We start from the raw sequence: 15,957 nt of genomic DNA on the forward strand, positions 1-15,957 counted from the left end.
CACAACCACACTAAATCACATTAACAATTTAGTGTCACCAATTAACATGCACGTCTTTGAACTGTGGGAAGAAACCGTAGAATAGATAGAACATGTAAACTCCACACAGAAAGGCAGCATCCTGCAGGTAGATTGAATCCATGGATTTGTCAGGCAGTTCAAACACACTGTTTAATGCACTATGTTGAACCAAAAACATGGTCTGGATAAAAAAAATCAGTAAATTGTCAGTGCAAATCTGTATTACAGTATATTTATATTATTCTAATAAACTCTTTTGAGCCTACATTTTACCACATACAAAATATCTGAAAACAGTTCTATACACATTAAATCGATTTACAAATAGACAAAAACTAATAAATTAATAAAAGGTTAATCAAAAACATTGCTTTCACACATTTATTTAATCCAGAGACAATATGCACTATTTGAAGAACCAGCTTACTATTTGCAGATAGCTGTCGTAGATGTTTAAGTAGTAGCAGCAGTGGTGGTGGTAGTACGTAGTTTTTGGGAACTTTTATGTCTGGGCGTTTGTTCCGTCGAACTGTTTTGGTGAAACACCGGGCGGCGCTCCGGCGGACTTTTTGATTTTAGCTTTGGTCGACAGAAAGAAAATGTTTATAGTTATCAACACAAACAATCAGTTGTACAGTGACGTTTGTTTTGGCTTAGTCCACATCGTTAAACGTGGTTACGTGGTGTTAACAGTAGAATTGATGCCATGTTAAAAACATCCACTTAATCAGACGTTTTTTAAAGCTAATAACGCTACAACCTCTTCACTATGAGCACTTTGGGTCCTCCGACGAAAAAGAAAAGCTACATGGGGCAGCACCAGATCAAGAAAAGAAGAAAGTAAGTATAAGTAACAGATCCACTTTGGCTAATTCATAACAATTAGCATATTCCGGTTGTTGCCTAGAGACATGTTCGAGTCTTCTTCCATTTTCTGTTTATAAAGATCAGTTTACCTGCGACAAACATTTATTTTCCGAATATAGCTTCCAAACTTCCGATGAAAGCCAAAAATCAGATGGGGTGGTGCAGACAACTTGTTCAGAAAATAGATATTTGGTGAGTGTGAGTTTTTTTATTTTTAACTATGTATATTATCTCCAAATATCATAAATGAAACGATATTTGTTGTTTTAGGGTGGGGGAGCAGTGTGCCCACTGGGAGAATCCACATTGGCTCTTGATAAGATGTTGGCGGTGCTGAATGCTGTTGACCCTGCAACGCCTGCAGCTCACACTGATTGCCCAACAACAGTAGATAGAGATGCAGAGGAAGAGCTAGCATTTTCAGCTGCTCCATCATTGTCTCTTGCACTAGTTGCACACAGTTTAAGGGAGAATGAGAGAGCACTCCTTCAAACTAAAGGACAAGGACTCTACAGAGCCCCCGTGACCCAGGAAAGCATCTGTGGCCTCATTGGTGACTGTAAGAAAACTGGGCGGACAGTTGACTGTAAAGACCTGGCTCAGAAGCTACTTTTTAGTGAGGACTTGGAGGAAGCAGAATATGCTAATAAGGGCCCAGAAATCAATGGGCTGTCGTGTCAAGAAAGAAAAAACAACTGGCAAGCAGGCATCTGCAACAAGTGAGTCTGAACTTACAAATTATCATTCAGTTTGTCTTTTGCTTCCATACTGTTACAAAATGGTTCTCTGTCTCAGCAGACAGATATGTATATCCAGAGGAAAGAGCTCCCTTCTTAGCAAAGAAGAAAATGGTTCAAGTAAGTATGCTGAGGGGGCTCTTGATGTATCCAGAGACTACATCTTGTTCAGCCCCACACGCCGAGCAGCTGCCACGAAGAAGGCCAAACTCCAGTGGTCATTACAGTATCAGTCCACATCTGTTCTCACAGTCCCTTGTGGGTTAGAGCTCAGCACTCTCACCGACACTTTACCTCAACCAGGTGATGTATTGTAAGCACAGCAAAATGTTCTCCTAGATCAGCACAGTGCTGTAAACATTTGTCCTTTTTCTCACCCCTTCATGTATGCACAGTTTATCTGATTTAATTGAAATGCTGTACATCTCATATTAAATTGTGTCTCCAGTGTAGAGTGCAAAGAGATGCAAAGCCATATGTAAAGAGAGTTATCTGTGCCCTATTTTAGGAATTGCCTTGTGTGCTCCTGTGGAGCAAACTGAAAAGCTGCTGTTATCTAGCTGGGGTTTGCCAAAACCTGTCCTAGAGTGCTACCAGAAACATGGAGTGACCCAGATGTTTGAGTGGCAGGCTCAGTGCCTCACTGTTGGACATGTGCTGCAGGGCGGTAACCTGGTGTACTCCGGTAAGAAAATGACTGTCGTACGAAAGTGATACAAGGGATCATTGTTAGCTTGTTTTTAAAAATATTTATTCCTTCATTGTCAGCCCCTACCAGTGCAGGGAAAACTCTTGTGTCAGAGTTGCTGATGTTGAAGCGTGTGTTGGAGACCAAAAGAAAAGCTCTCTTCATCTTGCCATTTGTCTCTGTAGCCAAAGAGAAGATGCACTACCTTCAGGTGAGGAAGAGCTAGATGGAAGATTATTGGATGTTGTTATCGACAGAGTCTCATCCATCTCTGTGCGTTTGTTCATCTAAATGTAACAGACTTGTTTCTCTGTACATGTAGAGTGTATTTGAAGAGGCAGGAATTCGTGTGGAGGGATACATGGGCAGCACTTCAGCTGCCGGAGGGTTCACAACACTGGATGTGGCTGTTTGCACAATTGAAAAAGCAAACTCTCTGATTAACAGACTCATTGAAGAAGACAGTATGAAACTTCTAGGTAATAAATACATATATGATGAATAATGTAATTCATTATAATAGTTGCTTCAGTCATTTATTAAATTGTCAGATGTTTCTCTGTGTTATTTCACTGTTAATATAGTATCTCTGTATGGGGCACTATTGGTTAAATAAAAGTTATTTGAAGACTTCCCCCCTAAATATTTTGGAAACTTTTATTGACTAAAGAACTAGTTGATTAGTTTAAAAAGCAACATCATCATTTCCGGTGAAATTAAGGATATATGATAGTGTGAGTTTGAAATTAAAATTAATTTTGTGCAAATAGGTATGGTGGTGGTGGATGAGTTACATATGGTTGGAGATTCTGGAAGAGGATATCTGCTAGAACTGCTCTTAACCAAAATCCGCTACATTGCACAGAAGCACAACATCACAGGGTCTGTACATCTTGATATACAACATTCAAAAATCCTGTTGTTTATAGTATGTTAATATGTTTGTCTTTACATTTGTTTCTACAGGTCTTTGTCTGACGGTGTACAGATCATAGGTATGAGTGCCACCTTGCCTAATCTCTCCCTCCTGGCAAGCTGGTTAGGTGCAGAGCTTTACCAGACAGACTACAGACCTGTACCCTTGCAGGAGCATCTTAAAGTGGGTTGTAACTTCTACGACAAGAGCCTCTCTGTGGTCCGGCAGTTTACTCCTGCACTCCACATTAAGGCAAGGGAGACTCAGTCTGGAGATTATCCAGAATGTGTTATCATAATTTATGCATTGTTTCTTTAAACCATAAATGTACTCATCTCCTGTAATTTTTTAAATTTATTATTTTTTGTGCTTTAAGGGTGATGACGAGCACATAGTGAGTCTGTGTTATGAGACAGTGAGAGAAGGCCATTCTGTGCTGCTTTTCTGCCCCTCAAAGAATTGGTGTGAGAAACTGGCAGACAGCATTGCCAGAGAATTCTACAACCTCAGACACAATGGTGTGTCAAATTCATTTTTTTATCTAAATCTAATTATTTTACCATCAGAATGTATTGTATTTAAGAACAAGTTTGTGTTACACAGTAGGACCTTACACACTCACAGTAGAAGTTAAATTCCAATTAATTATTAAGGTTTTGTGTGTATGCCTCTTACAGATTGTCAGGGCGACAGTGATGCCCAGTCAGTGTGTCTAGATCAAGAGGGACTAGTGGATGTTATAGCTCAGCTGAAACGAACTCCTGCTGGCCTAGACCCCATCCTCCAGCGAACTGTGCCATGGGGAGTGGCCTTTCACCATGCAGGTGAACACATTTATACAGTACCTTAGCTACAATAAACAAACTATTTAGGTTATAGTTGTTCTGTATATAAACACAATAAAGGTACCTCATGCTTTGTATTTTTAAATTTCCTGTAGGTCTGACTTTTGATGAGCGCGATGTGTTGGAAGGAGCTTTTCGCCAGGGCATGGTCAGAGTTCTTGCTGCAACCTCCACCCTTTCCTCAGGGGTTAATCTCCCGGCCCGTCGTGTCATTATTCGGACACCTTTATTCAATGGACACTTGTTGGACCCACTAACATACAAGCAGATGGCTGGGCGAGCAGGAAGAAAAGGAATAGACACCACAGGTATAGAAAGACAAAACAAAGAACAAATTAAATGGCATGGAAAAATGTATCATTACTTCATTATTATCAAGTTTCCAGGAGAAGGAAAAAACCTCTTATGAGTAAATCGGTCGATTACAGCTAATTATAGTTTCAAATTATTTTGTTCATCCTTCAGGTGAAAGTTTGCTGGTGTGTAAAGAGACTGAGCGTCAGAAAGGCATTAGTCTCATAATGGGAAATCTTCAGCCAATCAGAAGCTGCCTGGTGAGAAAGGAAGGGGAAGGTGTCACCACTAGCATGCTGCGAGCCATTCTAGAGGTATGAATAATATTTCAGGTAACTTGGCGAGGCTGTAAATAGATCATGATGAATTCCTCGTTCTAGAAGAATAACATGCTTTATATTGCGAAAGTCAATGACATATTTGAGTGATAAATCTAATTTCTGCCACATAAACTATTTTCTTAACTTACAGATCATTGTTGGAGGTGTAGCCAGCACTCCCCAGGATGTGAGGTTATATGCTTCATGGTCTCTACTGGCCGCCAGCATGAAATGTGATGGGAAAAACGATTCTAATGAAGAAAACAACAAAGGAGCTATTATGGCCTCTGTTGAATGGCTCATGGAGAATGAATTTATTACTATTCAGAAAGACGGGCAAGGTACTGCCACAATTGACCCAGTGCTGTCTTATTATGTATCCATTATTTATTTTATAGTGATGCTACAGTAATAACTATATGGTGAGAGTAGACCTCCACTAATCATCCCTCGTGTAACAACTACAATAAAAATGTCTGCAGTCATTCTTTTTCTCTTTAAGATCATATACTAGTTTATGAGAAGGGCCAACAATGACCTTTTTGCACCGTTGCCATTTTCAGAAACAACTATATATTCCCTGATTTCTCTGCAGATCAAGAGGAACGGTACTGTCCCACTCAACTCGGTGCTGCCACCCTATCCTCTTCCCTCTCCCCTCCTGAGGCTCTGGGAATATTTGCAGATCTTCAGCGGGCCATGAAAGGCTTTGTACTGGAAAATGACTTGCACATTCTATATCTGGTAAACATCAAAATGTTTTCATTGTAACTTGTTTAACGAGTTTCTGTCGACATTATTCTTTCCCTATAATTCCCAAACCCTCACCAATACATTACTAATCGTCAGTAATTGTTAACTATAGCAAAATCCCAATGTCAAATGCTCTTTAGATCACACCATTGTATGCAGAGTGGACTACCATAGATTGGTATCAGTTCTTCTGTCTGTGGGAACAACTCTCGTCATCGATGAAGAGAGTAGCAGAGCTGGTGGGTGTCCAGGAAGGCTTCCTTGCACGCTCTGTCAGCGGCAAACTTGTTGCCAAGACAGAAAAGCAGCATAGACAGATGGCAGTTCACAAACGGTAAAGATCAGATTTATGTTAATTACACATACTATACTTGCTGTATATCATAGAATTGTCAAAAATTGTTTTTTTGCCGAACCCTGATTTTATAAAATCAAATAAAACAAATATACGAAGTATAGTCACCTATTTCTGTGTACAGGAATACTATACAGTATAGTACAGTAGGTCGTTTATAAATGTACCCTTAAGAAGAATATAGTCTTGTTTTTTGCATGTAATAAAGGGTCATAAATATTTACTGTATATTTCTTGTTTATGGGTAGTCATTGTTCATGATTACATTTTTTCAGGTCATCATGCTGTCGGTCTCATTCTGTGTGCACACTAATCCTCAAAATTGTTTCCTTTTGATAAAAAGTGACACAGAAGAGAGAGCCTTAAACCAATCAGTAATTTACTGCAGGTTCAAAACATTTGTGAAATGTTTTGATCACATATGAATTTTATCTGACATACCTGTTTTTGTTGTTATTTCACAGATTTTTTACCACCCTCGTACTACAGGATCTAGTGAATGAGGTGCCTTTGGGAACCGTTGCATCCAAATACAGCTGCAGTCGTGGGCAGTTACAGTCTCTCCAGCAATCTGCCTCTACATATGCAGGTGCATGAAGCATAAGTGTCTACAGCACAAGACATGAATGATGACATGATAGAACTAGTAACTTAATGCAAGAAGCAATAGCACTTTAGAAAGAAAGATAGAATACAGCAGAAACTTAATTCCATTAGCTTATGTTTCAGCACCTAAGTGGTTTCCTCAGCGCTGTGTATCCACCATTGATTCCAGTACACATGCTTCTTGTATTAAGTTACTGTGTGAGAGTTTTAGTGTAATTTAGACTGAATAGGTATGTGCCTAAATATGGCTCAAAAACAAGTTTGTGCAGGTGTCATTCTAAATAACATGTTTGATGGCTTTGATTATGAAAAATACTTTTGTACAGATATACAGCTAACAGAAACACTTGCACTTTCTGCCTTTTGTCAGGTATGGTAATGGTATTCTGCAAACGTCTGGGCTGGCACAACATGGAGCTGCTGCTCTCCCAGTATCAGACCAGACTGAGCTTTGGAGTCCAGAGGGAATTGATCGACCTGGTCAGGGTTTCGCTATTGAATGCAACACGAGCCAGAGCACTTTATGCACAAGGGCTTTGTACTGTGGCTGAGCTAGCGAGGGCTACCGTAGCTGATGTGGAGAAAGCCTTGAGGAATGCAGTTCCATTTAAAAGGTAGGTCTATGTATGCTCCTGTATTTTAGTTATTATTAGTCCCTTGACAACACACAGGCATTGTAAGGGGATATTGTACATTGTTTACACCACTACTATAAGCATGCAATATTATTTTAAACAAGTCCTGTAAACCTCACTTAAAACTTAAAGTTTGCATTTAGTGTGCACAAATGTACCAATAGTACACCAAGTTATAATGTCTCAAGAAAACAACCTGAAATTTTAAGCCTGTGTTACTGTTACAGTTCAAAACGTGCAGTGGATGAAAGTGAGATGGAGGCAGCTGAGAGACGGAGCCTTCGCTGTATTTGGGTAACTGGTGGCCGGGCCCTGACAGAACAGGAAGCAGCCATTGAGATAGTGTCTGAAGCAAGACTTCTACTTCAGGATGATCTGGCTCAGCTCGGAGTTCAGTGGGACCCAACGACACTTCCACCTGGAGCACCTACTGTGAAATACCCTGATGACCGCCAAAGCAGCAAGTCATGTGGCTTATATATCAGCTCAAAGGATGCCAAAGCAGATCACCTAAAAGAGGGAGAGACACACAGGCTGAAGAAAAGTGACAGCAGAGCAACTGACAGGAAAAGAGATGAGATTAAAGATTATAAACCAGAGAAAAGAGCAGTAGAAGGGAAAATCAAAAAACAAAAAGGAGAAGCCAAGATAGATCAGTCTGAAGAGGTACAAGTAACCGAAAAATTAGAAGAGCAAAGAAAGAGAGACAGGACAGAGTCAGAAATTGAACTAACAGGTAATCAAGCCCCTGTGGAAAGAGGCAAAGCAAAAAAGAAAGAAGAGTCAAATGGAGCATTATCTATGGCAAATGGCACAGAAAATCCAAATGAAATAAGAGAAATACAAAGGCACAAACGGTCAGCGAATGAAAGTAAGGAGAGCAACAAATCTGAGGAGCAAGAATGCCAGGAAAGTGAAGATACAATCTCAGTCAAAGCAGGGGGTCAACAAGCAAAACAGTGCATTCCTGAAAGGAGCCTGACACAAGAATTGTGTGACATTGTCTCCACTCTCCCTCAGCTGCTGCCACATCCTCAGCCCCTAGATTCTCCGATGCCTCCCCCTCGCTTCAGAGCCCCGATATCACGTGAAGAACAACAAAGTCTTTCCACAAGAACATCAAAAGGAGATGATACTACAGGGCTTGCTGCTTCACTTTTGCAGGCAGGTAGCCTGAAGCACTCGAGAGTCCTATGCAAAGTCTTGCACTCAATACAAACTGACAGAAGTTTACAACATAATGTAGACACTGCACAGGCATTATACCTGGCCTCAGCCCATAACTCTGCACCTGCAGCCCAGGTGCTTACCAATGTTCAAGCTACTGACTCTGTGCCACGAATCCAGCCCACAAATGATTCTCCTATGTCTGTTTCTCCTGCTCCAGTTCCCTTAATCTCTCCTGAAGCGAAGAGACGAAGGATAGAGGGAGCAGAGGGAGACAAATTGTCATCCCCTGAGCTGTATGTAGGAGAAGACAGAGATGAAGAACTCAAAGAAAACGTTAAAAAAGGAGAGGAGAGTTTTGGTGACAGCTTTGAATTGGACACTCAGACAGAAAGAATCATTCTTCAGCCGGCATATCAAGACAAAAAGGGCAATGATACAGCTGTGAATCATTTGGCAGAAACAGAACAGCGGCAAAAGAAAAAGATAGAAACAGCCTTAGACACAGATGAGGGAAGAAATGGGCTTGAAGCACCAGGCGATGTATGTCCCAAATTTAACATTTCTCTCACTGATAGCCAAATGGAGCTCATCCTTAACACTACCCATCAGGTGACTGGCCGGAATTCATCAATTAATAATATGATACACTGTGTAAGCAAATATTTTTCCTTTTTTATAAAGCATATGCTGTTGTTTTTTACAGATTTCCCCTGGTGCCAGTGGTAATGATAACAAGGAAAAAGATAGAAATGAGGATAGTAGTAATGATGAGGAAGCCCCTGAAGTCAATCAGGTCACTTCTGAGAGTCTTAACAGAAGTAGTAGCTTCCTCTTTGACAGCCTGTATGACAGCTCTCTGCTTGCTGGTCTGAGCCCAAACCAGATCCCAGAACATTCAGATAAAGGGGGCATCCAAATCGAATGGCCTCTTCCATCGACCCAGGAGCAAAGACGTAGTGGGCTCATTGTCAACCAGGAGGCGGAAAAGCAAGAGGCAGTTCAATGGGGTGAGTCATCCTTCAACTTATCCGAGTGGGGTGATTCGCTGCTAGTGGGCGAACATTTTCTAGAGAGGCAGAGCTTGCTGAGACAAACAGAGAGAACACAAAAGGAACAAGAAGACTGCCATCATCAACATCACAACACAAACCATGTTCCTCCTGAGCAACATCTGTCACTTTTACAATTTGAACCCAGTCAGATACAGTCACAGTCTGCTTGGATTGTAACTCCAAATGAGGCTAATGAGGACAACGGTAAACATATAACCACTGGTCCAAACGATAGAAATCCAGGTGGAAGACAGGCAAGGACAAAAAGGGCGGGTGAAAATGGAAAGCTGGAAGAGAAAGAAAGTAAGAAAGAGAAAATGAATGTTTTATTTTCTGATAATATATCTGAAAGGTTTTTACATTGCAGTCCTTGTTTACAAGAGATTTTTGACCGCTGGCCAAGTATGTCTGACCAACCCATGGAAAACACTACAGCTGGCCACAGAGGCACTCAAACACTCATAAATGCTGCAAACATTGTGAAAGATCCAGATCTACCTCAGTCCTCATTACAAGTAGGCAGCAACATTGGAAAGCTAAATGGGCAATCCGCTGCTGAGAGTGATTCTCAGCTGGTACATCCCTTAACACATGACACTGAGAATGTCGCAGGGAGACCAGGCTCGGCATGTGACTATATTCCTCCAACCCAGGAAAGGCCACCTGTCACACCACGTTTAAAACTGACCACTTCATCCGTCCAGACGCCTCTCACCGCCCAGCCACTTACCCAGTCGACTCCCTCAACACTCTCTCCACAGAAACCAGCTCTCCTAAAATACCCCAAATCTCACAGAGGAGACAGTCATCATCTACCGGAAGCTTTTTCAAATAATAATCAGCTAAAACCTGCAGGTAATGAGGGTCACATAATAACAGACCAGCACAAACACCACTTAGGACATGCACCAAGGCCTCTACCTGAACCTGAGCTGACATCTGTTCAGTGTTCAACCTCCAAACCCCTGCTACACGCTGACCAGAATCTCAGGCCTCCCTTGGACTGTACTTTCCCATCCACCCCACAGCCAAAGCCTCCCTCTGATACAGATTCACTTGTTGATGAACACTTCTCTCTTCAGCTGTCCCAGGATGAATCGCTCTATGCTAGTAACTCTGAGACTTTCTCCATCATAGATGTGGCAAGTGACAGGCTTCTCTTTGACACTTTTATCAAAGAGTGGAAAACAAAGGACAGGTACTCTCTGGCTTTGGCCTGTGAAAAGAGGGAGCAGAGACAGCAGTCTGAGAATGAAATAAGAGGGAAACAAAGGAGAGGTAATAACAGATGCATTAGTACATTTTCTTGCCAGCTACAACACAAACAACTGCTTTTCCTCATATGGCCTGTGTTAAATAAGGTTTTCTCTTCCATGCTTGTTATTTGTGCAGTGTCAGCAGCCAATCAGAGACTCAACAAGGCCGATGGTTTTCCAATAATAGACAGTGATGGACTGATAGTAATTGGGCTGTCAGTCTGCTGGGGAGCAAGAGATGCATACTACATATCTCTGCAGAAAGAGCAGAGTAAAGGTATCGACACATGCATAGAATACATGCACAAGCTCAAATAAATAGTGTCCTTACTTCAAACTGTCGGCCACCCCTCAGGTCTGAGCTCCAGCCTGGCCCCTCCTCCCCTTGATGATGATTTGCCAGTAAGTGAGAGGCTGCAGCAGGTGAAGAGTTGTATGAACCGGCCACTGACAGGACATAAAGGCAGTGTGGTTATCACGTATGACATCATCCGGGGATACAAGAGGTTAGTTCTGAGCTGTGGCATCAGCTTGGAGTGCAACTGCGAAGACCCCAAGGTGAGGAAATGGAAGGAAAAATCCTGCGTGCACAGTATTGATTAACATTTAGGCATGCAGGAACTTCCCTAATACACCTGAGCTGTTTATTTTTGTTTAAGACATGACTCTAAAAGGTAAATGACCAAGTAAAGCAAGACCGTTTCACTTTTCATCATAGGTTAAATTAAGGTACATGCAGGAACAAGTAGCATGGCATTATATGAAAAAGTACACATCACTAAAAAAGTCCCACCCTCCAAAAGACATGCTCACACAATATGAGAAAATCATCTATTGTCCTTCTAAGAACCTTTAATTTGCAGAAAATTATTTGTTTATTATAGGTGGCCTGCTGGCTGTTGGATCCTAGCAGTGAGGAGAGAACTTTGCCAAACATGGTGACTGTCTACTGTCCTGAAGAATTACCTCTGCTAGATGGACTGGGGAATGCCCATGCACACTGTCCTCGTGTTAGGGCAGCAACTGAGAGTGTGCACGTGCTTGCTGTCATGAACCATCTCACTGGCCTGCTGGAGAAAGATGGCATGCTAGGTAAAAAAAAAAAAAAAAAAGTCATCCAAGAGCAGGAAGAAGTGTTGTAAAAATCAGTGGTTGTAGGATTGTCCTGATGTTTTCTATGCATGTATCAGATTTATTCAGGAACATTGAGATGCCTTCCCAGATATGTTTGGCTCTTTTGGAATTAAATGGAGTAGGCTTCAGTGTTAAGGAGTGTGAGAGACAAAAACATGTAATGAAGGCCAAACTCACAGCTCTGGAATCTCAGGCTTACAACCTGGCTGGACACAGCTTCTCCCTTACCAGCATTGATGACATAGCACAGGTTCAGTGCCTCTTCTTCTCTACTTCAGCCTTCTTTTTGAATCAAATTCTACATTTGTCATTGAATTGCAAATTCACATGGAATGCTGTAGGTCTTGTTCTTAGAGCTCCATCTGCCAGCAAATGGGGATGTGGGGGGATCAAAAAGTAAGAAGACTCTGGGCTACACCAGGAGAGGTGGTGGCAGAGTAAGGCTTGGAAAGCAGTTCAGCACCACCAAGGTGAAACTTCTTTGCATTACACGGAATTATAACTATAGCCTTCAAGTAATTACATGGCTTCATACTAATGTAACATTTGGGAGATGACATTTTCACTGTGTTTAAACTGAATTCTAATGATGTTGGCAGGATATTCTGGAGAAGCTTTGCCCCATGCACCCATTGCCAGGTGTGATTCTGGAGTGGAGGCGCATCACTAATGCCTTAACTAAAGTGGTGTTCCCCCTGCAGAGGGAGAAGCAATACCACCCTACACTGGCTATGGACAGAATATACCCTATCTCCCAGACACACACAGCCACAGGTAAAACACAAAATAATTATAACATTCTTGTACGTAGATTCACAAAAACATCACATGCACCTCTCTTTACCATACATTCTGTTGTATGTTTAATGTTGTCATATGTTGAGGTCGCTGGTGAATTCATGTTACAGTAGAATTTTATTTAAAGTAAATATAAGGCATACAGTGATTTGGCTCATTCTGTTGTTAGGTAGAGTGAGCTTCACTGAACCCAACATACAGAACGTCCCCAAAGACTTCGACATTTACATGCCAACAGTAGTGGGTGAGAGCCCACCTTCACAAAATGGTGGTAAAATGACCCGAGCAGGGTAGGTAGGATCTATGGACCTGTTGTTTAAAAAGTAGTCAATGGTTTTGGGACACTCAGTGTAATTGAGAGGCTTTTAGTCTGTGTTCAGTAAAATTAACCTTGTTTTAAATTCATGTAAAAGTACTGTTGGAATCAAAATTTCACTGGTTTTGTCCAATGACCATGTTAAGACTACTTAACAGTCACTATGACCTATTGAATAATGTGGTTTGTCATACAATTACAGAAAGAAGAAACATTCTGTGATGCCTTCAGTTGCAGCTTCAGAACAAGGCCCAGCATTCTCTGTCAGCATGAGACATGCCTTTATACCCTTTTCAGGTTACTAAGTTAAATCAGTTCTGCAAGATTGCCTTTTCTGTCTGTAACTTTATCTGAAGCTGTTGTATCAGCCTTGTCTTTTTGTACTGTACCGAAGGTGGGATGATATTAGCAGCGGATTATTCCCAGCTGGAGCTGAGAGTACTAGCTCACTTATCAAAGGATCAACGACTTATTCAGGTAACAACAGCTACACGCTCAAAGACAATTATAATGGAAAAGAACAGGTTAAAAAAAATTCATTCATTCAGCACCTGATTAACACACAGGTGCTGAATGAAGGAGCAGATGTGTTTCGCTGCATTGCTGCTGAATGGAAAAATGTTGACCCAGAGACTGTGAACGATGGTCTCAGACAGCAGGCAAAACAGGTAAAGCTAGCCAGAAAAGCGGCAATAACGTGGACATGCACGCATACCATACTGGTAATCTCACCAGTGTGTACCTGGCTTTGCAGATTTGCTATGGCATTATCTATGGGATGGGAGCAAAGTCTCTGGGGGAGCAAATGGGAGTGGAGGAGAACGATGCTGCCAGCTACATAGAAAGTTTCAAGGCCAGATACAAAGGTACACACAAAATACAGCCTTTAAATCATCACAGTATTGAATCAACAAAACAAGAACTAAACATCATTATTCACAAAGGGAATTTAATGTAGGACTCTAGAAGTTTTTAAAAAAAGAAACTCCTATGGACCAATCAAATTACAACCATAAGATAATGAAACATGATGTCAGGTGAGTTAGTAAACTTCCATGTTTTGTGCTCATATCTTTCAGGAATCAGTGCTTTTCTTAAAGAGACAGTGAAGAACTGTATAAAGAATGGTTATGTTCAGACTTTGATGGGCCGTAGGAGATACCTACCTGGAATCACTAACACCAATGTGCACATCAAAGCTCATGTGGGTATCAGAATCAGAACTCATAGCCAATATGAAATGAATGTATGATTTATTGCATAGCTTCTCTATCTCTTTCTCCCTTATCCAGGCTGAGCGTCAAGCTGTGAACACAACTGTGCAGGGTTCAGCAGCAGACATTGTTAAACTTGCTACAGTGAACATCCAGAAGCGACTGCAAAAAACATATCCTGCAGCTCCACTGTCTCACCAGCACACAAGTTCAGGTCACACACAAATTGCTTCATTCAGCAGTGAAACCGTGGCTAACACTGTAAATTACTTGTGTCTGATGATTTAAATGTTGTTCAAAATACAGTCTCCAATCAGTGCCGGGCCAGAACATCTCATCTCAGAGGAGCCTACTTTGTTCTGCAGCTGCATGATGAGCTCATTTATGAAACAACAGAACAAGACCTCATACAGGTATGTAAGTCAGTGTAGTGCTTCCAAAATAAATTGTTTTCTATTAATAATGAAAACCCTTTCTTGTTAGAATGAGTTACATTTTTTTGTTTTTACAAAATACTTTTTTGTTTTAACAAGATACGTTTGTTGTTAATTTCTAAAATTTTGTATTTTTATAGTGTGTATAAAAAAATATTTTAACAGAGAAAATTACACATTTAAGCTAAAAATCTAGTTAATAAAAAAGAAACCTATTTATTACAAGTTAAAGTTGTCTGCTAACATGAGTGAATACAAATGTATGAAAGCCAGTTTTGAATTGGGAACCTCCAGGTTACCAGCTGACTGATGTTGCTCCTTAACCACATCCACTCTATAAAAAATATTACAGTAAAAAGGTACAAATATAAACAATGCATGCATAAGACAGTTGCAAATCAATGTTGCATGCTACATGCTTATTAGCTCACTGATGCTAATGAGATTTATTTATTGGGTATTAACATTTGGTGTTAAATAACAAGGGAGTTTTGGATACTTGTTAGTATGGAAGCATGTCCATAAAAGGACATAAAAGTATTGAAATTCAATACCCCGCCCTACATTAAGACCTAACATTATGTTTGGTCATCGTGTATATTTAGCAGGGAATGTCATACAGCTCAGCTTCATGTTATATATTCGCTCTAGGCTGCATCGTCTCAGATATTTGTGTCTACTTATGACAAAGTGATGCTGTTTTAATGAGAGGGGTCTCATAATAATTTGCCATCAGAATCTTCGTAATGTTCTGCCTTTCAGTGTATATGTGAGTTTAAATCATTGGCAGTCCAGGGTTTACCCCACAGCTCCCCCAGTGACGATTGATGTTGATGTTCCATTATGAAAAATATTTGTTATTTCAGGGCTGACAAATATGTATTATTAATCCTTATTTAAAATGAAAAATACATGGAGAACCATAAAAGAAGATATTTAGTTATACCAAGCTGGAACATATGTATACATAAATTTTGGTCTGTCTCCCAAACCCTTTTTTGTCAGGTTGCACAGATAGTCAAGAGGGAGATGGAGTCAGCAGTGAATCTGTATGTAAAGCTTAAGGCCAAAGTAAAGGTCGGACCAAGCTGGGGGAATCTGCAGGACCTAGATTTATAATGTTCCTGCTCAAAGCTCTGCTATATCTAATTTTAACTGATTTTAAATCACAAAAATGAAAATATCAACCCAGTCTATAATTGCACTATGAACTCTAAGTGATATCAAATGTATTTAGAATTACTCTGGTGTTTTGTTTAAAATATATATGTATATACGCACACGTTATAGAGAAATACTTTTTTAAACTTTTATGTAATAGTATTGTAATAAATTGAAATTTTTTGAACACCTGTAGCATCTGATTTTTAGGACCTGTGTGCTGATTATTTTTCACTGAATCATGTAGCTTATAAAATGTAAATACACATATACACAGTAATAGCATGACAAGGAAATGCTGCACATCCAATAATATATAATGCTAAAAATGGCTAATGTTTAGCATTTTTCTCCCACAACAGTTGCTTATACTTGCAATACTTCT

General features: G+C 40.4%; 1 protein-coding gene and 1 long non-coding RNA gene across 5 annotated transcripts; one reads left to right on the plus strand and one right to left on the minus strand.

Moving 5' to 3' along the window:
* The first annotated feature begins 596 nt into the window (after positions 1 to 596).
* Positions 597 to 15,553, plus strand: polq (polymerase (DNA directed), theta). Of its 4 annotated transcripts, none has more exons than XM_067497113.1 (35): positions 597 to 861; positions 1,008 to 1,080; positions 1,159 to 1,607; positions 1,684 to 1,928; positions 2,134 to 2,310; positions 2,394 to 2,524; positions 2,636 to 2,792; positions 3,084 to 3,195; positions 3,280 to 3,481; positions 3,606 to 3,747; positions 3,907 to 4,053; positions 4,170 to 4,382; positions 4,540 to 4,682; positions 4,840 to 5,029; positions 5,284 to 5,432; positions 5,582 to 5,775; positions 6,261 to 6,385; positions 6,773 to 7,016; positions 7,265 to 8,816; positions 8,911 to 10,537; positions 10,652 to 10,792; positions 10,871 to 11,073; positions 11,400 to 11,607; positions 11,706 to 11,899; positions 11,991 to 12,119; positions 12,249 to 12,423; positions 12,617 to 12,737; positions 12,966 to 13,060; positions 13,158 to 13,240; positions 13,330 to 13,431; positions 13,518 to 13,629; positions 13,843 to 13,967; positions 14,056 to 14,191; positions 14,284 to 14,390; positions 15,417 to 15,553. In XM_067497113.1, exons 1-35 carry the CDS (start codon positions 791 to 793, stop codon positions 15,528 to 15,530), a joined length of 8,388 nt encoding a protein of 2,795 aa, XP_067353214.1. In that variant the 5' UTR covers positions 597 to 790; the 3' UTR covers positions 15,531 to 15,553. The 4 variants fall into 4 exon arrangements, 3 of the variants coding, with proteins under 3 accessions (XP_067353214.1, XP_067353216.1, XP_067353215.1); XM_067497115.1 differs by having other exon boundaries at positions 14,056 to 14,185; XM_067497114.1 differs by having other exon boundaries at positions 1,687 to 1,928.
* Positions 2,509 to 5,751, minus strand: LOC137123435 (uncharacterized). The gene is made up of 4 exons (XR_010913849.1): positions 5,611 to 5,751; positions 4,838 to 4,939; positions 4,139 to 4,346; positions 2,509 to 2,720 (listed from the first exon to the last, which is right to left on the minus strand). It is a non-coding gene; the product is annotated as an uncharacterized lncRNA (long non-coding RNA).
* Positions 15,554 to 15,957: the final 404 nt, after the last annotated feature.

Source organism: Channa argus, chromosome 3, assembly GCF_033026475.1.
Source record: "Channa argus isolate prfri chromosome 3, Channa argus male v1.0, whole genome shotgun sequence".
NCBI classification, from domain to species: domain Eukaryota; kingdom Metazoa; phylum Chordata; class Actinopteri; order Anabantiformes; family Channidae; genus Channa; species Channa argus.